Raw genomic sequence first — 11,043 nt, forward strand, 5'->3', positions numbered from 1 at the left:
ATAGAATATTTGTTTCTTTCCAATTCCCAGAAACCAGAAAATAAATGAAATTGAAAATAGGATATGAAATAAAGGTGATAAAACGAGCATTGAAATTGAGAAACTATTCTGATAATTAAAAAAAAAATCCCAGATCAAACCAAAAGCAATAATTCACTAAGAGCAACAGATAAATTCCAAACAAAAATAGTAAATAGGTTCCTAGAGTGTTGTTCATATAAACTGAATTATATGAACACATTGGCAAAAGGTGAAAATTTCTTGCTGATTTTACATGATATACTGACATTGACCAAGATGATGTTGCCTAATATGCAACAGCCACAAGGACATTAAGTAAATGTTATCAATTCAAAGAACAGAATATTTAAGATTAGCACTAAAAAACTTGAACGCTATGGAATTTTACAGCTCGCATCTAAAAGACAATTGATAGAGGTTTTCCTAAATTTGATGATTCTAAAAATGTATTTGACAATACCATTTATAAGTTGTGAAGCCAAAACTTAAAAAAACTATCAAAATAACAAAAGAATATTGGTCAGTCATGCTAGAAGAAAGATGGAAAGCCTCTCACAGAAAATACAGCCCCACGCCATCCACTCATTCAAACAACTGCAGATCGGATTTCCACCGGTTGAATCCGTGGATGCGGAACCCGCAAATACAGAGGGCTGAGTGAACTACGCCATTTTATATAAGGGACTTGAGCATCCCTGGATTTTGGTGTCTACGGGGATCCCGGAACTAATCCCCTGGCAGATACAGAGGGACATCTGTTATAGAGTTTTTGACATATGATAAAGCGAAGAATACGCACCCCGAACGTGAAGGTAAAGTACTATAGAGGTATAGCTAGGAGTTAATTAATAAAAATATTATTTTTCTGGATTTCATGATCTTTTTCAGTTTGATTAGATTTGTAATTTTTTGTGATTTGTTTTCTTATTCTAAATAGTCATTTTGTTCCTAATTCCATATTCAAACTGTGTACTTTTCTTAGCGGGGCCCCCAAATTTTATAAGTTCCAGTTTTCACGAAACCTGGATCTGCACCTATTCATGATTCATTAAAACCCAGGCTCCAGGCTGAGTGACCAGCACCTGCTCTAAGGTACACATCATCTCCAGCACTTGTTCTAGAATGGTGCTTTATGGTCATCCTGGCCCTTCAACGAACACCCACCCTCACTTTAAGAAAATTTTTGATGCCTCATCTAGGCATTAAAAAAAAATTTTTTTTTAACCATTTTAGGAATACTTTCTTGGAAGGAATCTTTTAGAATAGCTAGTCTTCTATCTTCCATGAATCCTCCTTTAAAAAATGAATATAGGGCTTCCCTGGTGGCGCAGTGGTTGAGAGTCCGCCTGCCGATGCAGGGGACACGGGTTCGTGCCCGGGTCCGGGAAGATCCCACGTGCCACGGAGCGCCTGGGCCCGTGAGCCATGGCCGCTGAGCCTGCGCTTCCGGAGCCTGTGCTCCACAATGGGAGAGGCCACAACAGTGAGAGGCCCGCATACCGGGAAAAAAAAAATATATATATAAAGTTGCTTTGTCAACCTCCATGCCCCCCCTGCCCCCAAGAGTCAACTGGGATTTTGAGTGTACCATTACCTTTACACTTTAAATGAAACTGATGTCTTTAAGAACTGATGGCTTTGTGATACCCAGGCTTCCTGTCGAGGAACATGATCTAGCTCTTCATTTATTCATGTCTTTTTTTATGCTGCTTAGTTGTGTGTCATAGTTACCACCTCCCCCCATCCCCACACACGGTTACACAGGACCCACACATTCCTTATAAAGACAGATCCCAGACATTTCATAATTTTGGCTGCTGTGAGTGGATTATTTGAACAAAAATGTTAGTATCTGTGCATTGATGGCATACAGAAAATTGTTGATTTGTGTATGTCATAAACGTTAGGAGCGTGTGTATTTATAACCAGCCACCTTCCTGAGTTCTCTTGGGTTTTCTAGGTGGGCAATCATATCATTTGAAAAGAATGGCTTTCTTTTATTTCTACCTTTCTAATAGCTATATTTTTATTTTTGTCTCTTCTTATATTTGCTGCAACTCTCAGACTAGTGTTACTAATGTGATAAAAAAAATACTGTCTTTTATTAACTTTAATGTGAATGCCCCAAGTGTTTCATTAGTAAATAAGGCATTAACTGTTGTTGATTGGAGGACGGTTTTCTGTTTTTTTTTTCTTAATGTTAGATACGCTTTGCCTAGTTTTCTAAGCATTTTCCTGAAAACAGTATTAAGCCCTGTGTAAAACACGATTCAGGTGTGGATCTTCATCCAAATGGGCTTTGGCTCGCGTGCGTGTGCATGTGGACTGATAGCACACGTGAGCACAGCTTCCTGAGGAGCATATAACTGCCCCAAGCTCCCGGCAGCTGCAGACTTGAGATTCAGACCAGGGGTTATCCCGGGAAACTCTAGAGTCTACCTCCGATGAGTGCATTGTCGTGGGATTTTGTTCAACTGGATCGCACGATGGGGGTTTTCGTTTAAACCTAGTCCCTTTTTGTGAGGCGCTGTTATGTTCAGCTGGAGCCCAGGCTCTCCCGATAACTGGGTCGTGCTGTTTCCTGCTTCCCAGTGATGCCAACGGCCCCTTCGCCCAGTGGAGCACAGAGCGTGTGTGTGCATGGCTGGAGGACTTTGGCCTGGCTCAGTACGTGATCTTTGCCAGGCAGTGGGTGACTTCTGGCCACACGTTACTGACAGCTACCCCTCAGGACATGGAAAAGGTAAGGGCTGAGCCCTGGGCTAGGAGGCTCCCATCTCTCCCCAAACCAGCGCACAGGGAAGTGAGGCCCCCCCACTCCTCCACTGCCCACCCACGCCCACACACAGGAGAGTTGACAAAGGAGGGCGAGATTCTCTCTGTCACTTCAGGTTGATCCCAGGGCGCTGGGCAGAGGTCCGCTTCCATGCTCCACCCAGGTGGAGTACCTCCACCGAGACACAGCATCCTCTGAGGGCCAGGCTGCCCGCCGAGATTTCACATCTGTCTTCATCTTTCACTTTCAGGAGCTGGGAATTAAGCACCCTCTTCATAGGAAAAAGCTGATTTTAGCAGTGAAAGCTATCAACACCAAGCAGGAGGAGAAGTCTGCACTACTGGACCACATCTGGGTGACACGTAAGGACAGGCATATGTGTGTTATGTTTCCGGCAGCCCCCTGGGAATGTGTGCCTCAAAGACAGCTGTGTCCTTGGGACAGGCAGACGGATTACTAAACTTTAGGGGAAATATAGCTGGAACTCAGAATGATAATGTGCTGCTGCCTTTTTTTTTTTTTGGCATCCACAGTCTTCCATTTTCACAGATTTCACTTCCCTGTTTCTGTAGGTTGGCTTGATGACATTGGCTTACCCCAGTACAAAGACCAGTTTCACGAATCCAGAGTCGACGGGCGAATGCTGCAGTACCTGACTGTGGTGAGGATCCTTCCTCCAGTGTTTCAGTTGTCCCTGTGAACACCCAACTCAACTCAGGTGTCCCCATGGCGGTATTCAAACTTGATTCCACACCTCCCTCATATCCCTCGGGTCTAAAACAGTGTCGTTTGTCACATAAGAGGCCCCAATTAGCAGAGTACGGACCATTGCTCCAAGGAAAGCTGTTACGTGTCCACATGCATTCCTGACGTGTAGTAGACCACTTGTCTGTGTATGGTCTGGGAAGGAGCCTCGGTGGGTGTGTGTCACTTTGGAAGCTCTGGTTCATCAACCAAAACTTTACTTTTCCAGAATGATCTACTTTTCCTAAAAGTCACCAGCCAACTACATCATCTCAGCATCAAATGTGCCATTCACGTGCTGCATGTCAACAAGTTCAACCCTCACTGCCTGCACCGGCGGCCAGCTAATGAGGTGAGGGCAGGACACTGTATCTGTCCAGGTAGCCCTGAGCCGGGACACCTGTAAGATCGGGTGTGAGAAAACCAGAATGACATGGTCATAAAGTGGCTGCATTTTGGCCCATGGTGCTGCGGATTCTTCCCTTTACTAGGGCTTCATGGTGTCCCAACACGCCTGTGGCCTGAACTCTGCGTCCCACAGCAGCCACTAGCCCTCCAACTCCTCCCTCCTTTTGGGAGACATATGCTATGGGCTGGAGGGCAGTAGCAGCAAGTCTTTCAAAGCCATCATAGTGATTAAAGGAGATGAGGAAATGGAGCAAAGGGGAGGGAAGGGCGAGACAAAATGGAAAGACGGTGTCAAAGTAGGCAGAGGAGAGAAGAAGAGGAACCCATAAGTAACCAGACATTTCAGAACAGATCTCCCTACTCGTTGGTAGAAAATTAACTGACCTCCAGGCCCAGGCGCACAGGGAATCCATGATCAGGTTTTGCTAGAGAAGAAATGGTGGAGGTAAACACAGCAACCCAAATCCTGGGGAATTCCCTGATAATGTTTCAGGAACCTCGGAGTTCTGGGTGGGCCCCAAAGCTACAGGACTGTCAGTCCCACCCCGTCTCCTATGTTCATGGGAGCCAAGACTAACCCTGCTGTAAGAGTAACTCAGCTTTCCAGGGGATTAAAAATTCACATCTCTACTCTCTGTCCCCTCTTTTCTCCCTGTTGCACAAACACATTTTGAACCTTCTATATGTTAGGCACACTGCTGGGCATTTCGAAGACCCAGGTGCCACTTGAGGGTACTCAGGTATAAGTATCTTAACATGTGTTCTCCCAAAACATTTGGCCACACCAGTGAGATCTCGATTCTATAAAACACTCAGCTCGTAACTGACGGTCCTCTTTAAAGTTCTGCTGAATCGCTGAATGAATAACTCCATGCTCTCATGCGTTAGTCCCAAAGTAACCAGAGTCAGGGAGTAACGGGATTCTGGAATCAGATATCTCAGTGTAGACATGCAAGTTCAATGAGAGCTTTATTTCTTGGAAACTGGGAGGGCTCTCAGGCAGCCGGCCTGGAGGCCTGGGTCTGTAGGCGTAAGGATTGTCTTCGGCAAGGCGTTCGCGGCCGGCTTACTCACAGGGACTGGCTCCACAGAGGACCCTGGTAGGACCTGTAGGCCTAACTTCTCCACTCTCCTTCTCTCTCTTACAGAGTAACCTTTCTCCTTCAGAAGTTGTGCAGTGGTCCAACCACAGGGTGATGGAATGGTTGCGGTCCGTGGACCTGGCGGAGTATGCACCCAACCTTCGGGGGAGTGGTGTCCACGGAGGTCTCATTGTGAGTGGCTCTTTGGGCTGGTCCACCTGCCTCGGTGACACCTGGGGTATTCAGAAACTGATGTCTTAAGGGCTAGACAGGCATCCCAGTAAGAAATGTTGATACTTCATCTGAACCCCTTGCATAAATTGAAGTCTCAAAGTAGAATTTGATCATTTGTGGCTGAGAATTAACAGATTTCATGCAAACAAGATGGCTTCTGGAAAGACTTCCCAAGCCACAGACCCAGAGGAGTCCAGGAAAAAGGGCCTGCATGAGAACTGCCTGTTAACCAGGCAGCTCCAGCTGCTGCTGGAGGAACACAGGGCTTGGGAGGGAGGGGGTGGCCACCCAAATGTACGCTCCTGCTTGTCATGATACGATCCGCACCAGCACTTATCTGTCAAGTGGCAAAGCCAGCAGGGAAAGGAGGAAGGGGTGGCCCAGTTGTCCTCCAGATAGACCCTGGGAGACAGCCTTATCTAAGAGGGCACAGCTCTCTGCTGGTTGGTCACAGAGCCAGGCCCTGGGCCAGGGAGACAGAGGGGAGGGGGGGACACAGGACAAGAGGATGAGCCTCAGCCCCTGCCCTGGGGCCACCCGGGCTCCTGGGGGCCTGTTTCTCAGTGTCATCACCTAGAGCCACCGGTGGTCGCCACTGGGTGGCTTGTCTGTGGTTTCTTCTTAGATCCTGGAGCCACGCTTCACTGGGGACACGCTGGCCATGCTTCTCAATATCCCCCCACAAAAGACACTCCTCAGGCGTCACCTGACCACCAAATTCAACGCCTTGATTGGCCCTGAGGCTGAGCAGGAGAAGCGAGAGAAAATGACTTTACCTGCTTACACGCCGCTGACCACCACAGCCAAAGTCCGGGTGAGTCGCCAGGCCCTTTCTGGGGTGGCCACAGGGGCCTGCCTTCTGGCCCTTGAGTTGTGTAGCAGCTGACCCAGTGCCTGGAGCCAAATCCAAGTGGGCTGCCTGGACAAGGAGGCTCTCTTGGCTTCTGCCTTGGTTTCTACCTTCGGTTTGATTTTGTTACTTTTGTTAGCCTAGTTCCCGGCCACTCTTGAGTCCAAGGGTGCACAGGTTTCTTTACACAGAAGTGACATACAGGCAGCATGGGGTCCTCTCTCCCGACACTGCCTTGACTCGCTGTGCAAAGCAGACAAGCTCCCGAGTGTGGGTTCCCTTTGGTCAGACCCATCTGCATTCCACATGCCACGTGGGGTCCTGGTCTAAGCTGTCTTGCCAACATAAGGAGTGTCCCTGTGGGTAGCCAGCCGTGGCCACCTTGTGCTGTGGAGGTGGCCAGCACACAGCCATCCGGAGGTCCCGAGGTCATCCAAGCACCAGCGCTGCTCACTGGGGCTCTGAATCCCACAAAGCCCGTTCCACCTGCCTGAGCTGTCCTGCCAACTCAGGACAAAGCTGGAGCAGGGAGGAAGGGCCGCCTAGGGCTGTCCGTGTGGTTTCCCAAGGTGCTGTGAACAGAAGGCAGGGGGTGCTCCACGTGTGATACCAAGTCCTCTGAGCACAGCCTCTGGGAACCCCCAGTCCCCCCGGGAATGTGAACATCACTAGTGGGGCAGCAGGGCAGGAGCTTCAGGCACGGCATCCTGGAGGAGCGGCCCTACTTGCTCACGATGATTCATCTGTTGGCTTTTCCCCGGAAGGGCAATTGCTTACAGGAGCTCTATTTTGTTAAGAGTTTTTCTAGAAGCAGTTTGCCTTATTCCTTTCCTCGTCGTCCTGTTCTAAAATGCATCGTCAGTAGTAGCTGCACACTAGCTTGATCATCTCTTTCTCATAGTCTTGTATCTGCTGTGTTTTAGCCAAGGAAACTGGGATTTTCACATTTTGGAAACATAAGAAAAAAGAAGTTCGATGAATCGACAGACTACATTTGCCCAGTGGAGCCCAGCAACGGTGTCGGTGACAGTCACAGGGTCTGTATTGGCTACCAGGGCCTCAGCCCCCTCGATGCCCCTGAACTGGATGGACTGGACCAGGTGGGACAGATTAGCTGATGCCTTTGTCACCTGTACTGTCTGTGTGTGCTGAGAGCTCACAGTAACTCCGTGTGTGTCACCATGTAACTGCACCTCACCCCCTGTGTATGTGCATGACCTGCAGAAAACCTTCCAGCCATTGTGTACCCGTGGGCCAGTCTTTCTCCAGGTCCTGAGGGTGGCCAGGTGTGGCGCTGCATCTTTGCTAAGGGCCAGCCTTGGGGACTCAGGAGGAAAGACATAAAGATGCTTGTAGGTTTTCAGTACGTCTGAATGTCCACCTTCAGCACCAGTGGCAATACCTGAGCTTGGACACAGGTCCAGAGACCACGGACAGTCCCGAGGCTGAGCTCTCGGGCCCCTCGGCTGTGCCCCCGTTGAGGGCAACCCCAAGTGCCTTAGGCCTGTGACCACAGTTTGGGCTGGGGCTGAAGGGACAGCAGCAGGGACTTCTGCCCCAGTGACAGTGGAACTGTTGCGCCTTCCTTCGGAGGCGGTCGCCTCTTTCTGGTAATAAAACCTATATTTATGTAGAAAACAAACTGCACAGCATCTTTGATCTTGTCAAGGGAAGCGAGTTGGGCGCAGCTAGAGATGGAATGCTGCTCATCGCGCAGTTCGAGAGCCAGCGCTGCTGAGCTGCGTCAGGCTTTGTGGGTGTCCTGGGTGAGGGGGCTGGAGCAAGGAGGGACCCCCATCCTTCGGAGGTCTGTGGTGTCGCTTCGGGCTCCACTGCCCGGTGTGAAGCTGGGAGGCACTTTGTGTCTCACGTCCTGACTGGAGGTCACATCTGTCGTGCAGACCCCGAAGTCGGTTTCCATTCCAGCGGGATGGGCCACCTAGTGAAGGGGGCGTGGGGAGACCAGGTGGCATTGCTGGAAAGGCCCTCTGTTCTTTCTGTTGTGCCGCTCCGCTGTGACTGACCGTGCTGGGCCCGTAACCCCGTGGGGGCCGGTCTGTGTTGGCAGAGCTGGAACAGACCTGTCCTCCTGATTTAGAGGCTGACTAACTGATAATGGGTCTTCCAGACGGGCCTGGCCTGGCCAAGGACAGGGGGAGGGACACACCTGCCAGTCTGCGCTCCTGCTCATGAGATCCCAGTTAGTCCCAGTGCAGCTTTTGGTTCTACTGGGTCCCTGGGCCTTGTCTGCAGAAGCACGACGGCAGCACCGTAACTGTCTGGCGGATGGGGCAGGGCCTCATGACCCCAATCTGAACACTCTGATTCTGTCCCAGATGGAGGCGATGTGAAGATTTGCTTCTTAAACTACCATGAGTCTCAGGCCATGGCCTCCCGGCCTCCCCTGAAGTCCAGCCAGCAAGAGATAAGGAAGGGCACAGGCTTGCCAGCTGGCATGGCTGGAACCACTGAATGACAGGTGCTCCCCGGGGCTGATGCCTGGGCACTGCAGTTTAGAGCCGCAGTCAGGGCGGGCTTTGTCCCTTGTTTCTTATCGTGTCCTGGTGGGAGAATCTCCGCACGTGCCTGCTTGCACACCCTGCATGGAATCGTTATGTCACTAGTTCTCTGTGCAGCCTCGAGCAAGGCCTGTATCACTTTGTGGGCCCCAGTTTTCCCACCTATAAAATGATGGATTATACTCGATGCCCTCAAAGGGCAAATCTACAATGTCCAAATAGGTTTGGGGAAGAAGGAGCAGGCCAGCATTTACCTGAGAAGGAGAGGAGGCAGGCTCCTAGGAGCGAGGACGCCCTGGCAGCTCCCTGAGGATGCCTAGCTATGCCTAGACTGGGGCATCAGTGTCTGGGGTGCTGCTGGTGCCAGAAATCTGCAGTGTGTTCAGCACCCTGACGGCCTTCATCCCTGCCACTCTCTGCTCCTGGAAGGAGCTGGAGCACTGAACCTGTGCTAAAGGGCCGCTCTGACAGGGCCCGTCTGTGCCCTGCTCCTGTGTCCCCTTAGTGCTGGCGCCAGGGTGGGGACAAAGAGTGTGTGTGTGTGATGGTGTGGGACACTGGAGGCTCTGCCTTTCCCCAGGGACAGAAGCAGCACGTGCTCCACCCATCACTCCTCAGGGCCTGGCCCACTCCTTGCCCGCTCGCCTGCGGAGCACGCCTGAGCAGGAGAGGACTTGCATGCCACCTCTGCGAATCACGAGCTCAGTCCACACGTGCTGACCAGGCTGCTGCCCACTTTACAGGTGGCCCCTTCGGAAGGCACCCTGATGCAGATAGGGCTCCTCTCCCAAGACATTCACCGCCTCACGGTAGGACTCTGCCCCTCTCTCCACAGTAGGACAGGTGCTGGGGAGGCCCCGGGAGTTTGGGGGTGGTGCTGGGCAGCCCCCGGGCCTACTCCAGAGCCTGTGGCGTCAGGGCCTCTGCTGGCGGAGAGCAGATGGGGCCGGGGGCTGGGGCTGGAGCCGGAGCCTGAACCAGGCGAGACGGAAAGCAGCCCAGAGGCCTTCTCTGTTGGCCTGCTGCCAGCCTTGAGCTGAAACCAGCTAAGGTGTGCTAGGTCTCAGGCCCTCTTCCCAGGCCCGAGGCTGGTGAGGAAACCAAGATGCTCAGCAGCTCTGGGTCACCCGCCTCGCCAGCCCAAAGCCCAGGCCTCGCCCCTGGCTTGGTGGCCACTGCTCTGCTCTCTCCATCCGTGAGACACATATTTCCTATCATGCCTCTGGCTTCATGGACACCACAGGCACGTGAGCACATCCTGGCATGTCCAGTGGGGACAAGCCGTACCATATGAAGCAGCTTGGACCAGGGGAGAGGAGGCACTCTGGAGGGAGGCTGACCTGGTCCCTGTCTGGGACCTCGGGCAAGTCACTCTCTCTCCGAGCCCTGGCTTCCCTATCTATCAAGCAGGGCTAATATCCTCCTTGCAAGGCAGCTAGGCAGCCCGGAGCTGGTGGTAAAAGGCCAGTCACGAAAAAGATTTACATTGTTGAGGCCCTGTGCCTTCCAGCCCCAGCACTGAGCCCACCGGCCGCAGCGTCCAGCCCATTGAGGCCTTTGCTGATGTACTGAGGCAGGTTATGAAGGCTGTATCCCAGGGCAAGATGGTCAAGGCGGGGGCGGGTCTCCCCGAATCCAAACAAGATCACTGTTTTCAATTTGTTTTTTTCTTGGCTCACACACTGAAATGAATTCACCCACCCTTGCACTTATCACCTCTATAGGCCTTTGGTGGCCTTCAAATAGCAACTTTACTTCCAAAGGTAGGAGAAATTTATTGCTGACAGTGTTGTCTATTCTGAGCCAACACGTGGGGTGCCTGGGACACCATGAACTTACAGGGCGCTGGAGTCAGGGCCACACCCAGTGCCCCGCTGCTTCCCACATCGTGGCCGCAGGGCAGCCTTGACCAAAACGCTGTTGAACAGTGCCTTCGGCCGTGTCCTTTCAGACCATGCTCAGCCAGGACCAGCTGCTGACCGACTCCCGCCTGGCCGCTCCCAGCTCTGAGGACTGGTGATGACTGTCTTATCGCTGGCAGCCCAGAGAGGCACGTGTGACGGCCTGAGTCTGCTTCGATGGGGAGCTGGCCCATGGCCACCCGGGGAGCCCAGGCTGGGCTGCAGGGCATCTCCAACATGGGTGCTGATGGGACAAAGCGGGGCTGTGGAACAGATGTCCAGGAGGTGGCCCGCATGTCTTCAACTGTGCTGTGCTCTTCGTTGCAGCTTTTATACCTTTTGTACTTTTATACGTGGACTGCAGACCACTTTTGTGGGGAGGGCGATGAGATGCCAGCACAGACTCAATGACTCACGCCATCCCTGGTGACAGCTGGGGGCTCTTACACCCAAGGGGAAGGGCTGTGAGTCATAAAAGCTTTGCTGGAAAAATAATTCTGAATGTTCT

General features: G+C 51.8%; 1 protein-coding gene across 6 annotated transcripts in view; it reads left to right on the forward strand.

The window, feature by feature from the left end:
• PPFIBP2 (PPFIA binding protein 2) overlaps positions 1-10,654 on the forward strand; it is a gene marked incomplete at its 3' end in the record, with an annotated part of 181,769 nt that extends 171,115 nt beyond the window's left edge. For 4 of the 6 annotated variants that reach the window (XM_082844193.1, XM_082844196.1, XM_082844194.1 and 1 more), the window contains 7 exons: positions 2,614-2,764; positions 3,048-3,159; positions 3,370-3,458; positions 3,771-3,893; positions 5,098-5,223; positions 5,891-6,079; positions 7,039-7,746. In XM_082844193.1, coding sequence (XP_082700319.1) covers positions 2,614-2,764; positions 3,048-3,159; positions 3,370-3,458; positions 3,771-3,893; positions 5,098-5,223; positions 5,891-6,079; positions 7,039-7,233 — 985 coding nt within the window. Of the gene's footprint in view, positions 1-2,613; positions 2,765-3,047; positions 3,160-3,369; positions 3,459-3,770; positions 3,894-5,097; positions 5,224-5,890; positions 6,080-7,038; positions 7,747-9,377; positions 9,444-10,585 lie in introns of those variants that run through there. The other 2 variants (XM_082844197.1, XM_082844198.1) reach the window with 1 other exon arrangement.
• Between the last annotated feature and the right edge of the window lie 389 nt (positions 10,655-11,043).

The sequence above is a fragment of the Leucopleurus acutus genome (assembly GCF_964270905.1).
Source record: "Leucopleurus acutus genome assembly, chromosome: 8".
In the NCBI taxonomy this organism is placed as follows: domain Eukaryota; kingdom Metazoa; phylum Chordata; class Mammalia; order Artiodactyla; family Delphinidae; genus Leucopleurus; species Leucopleurus acutus.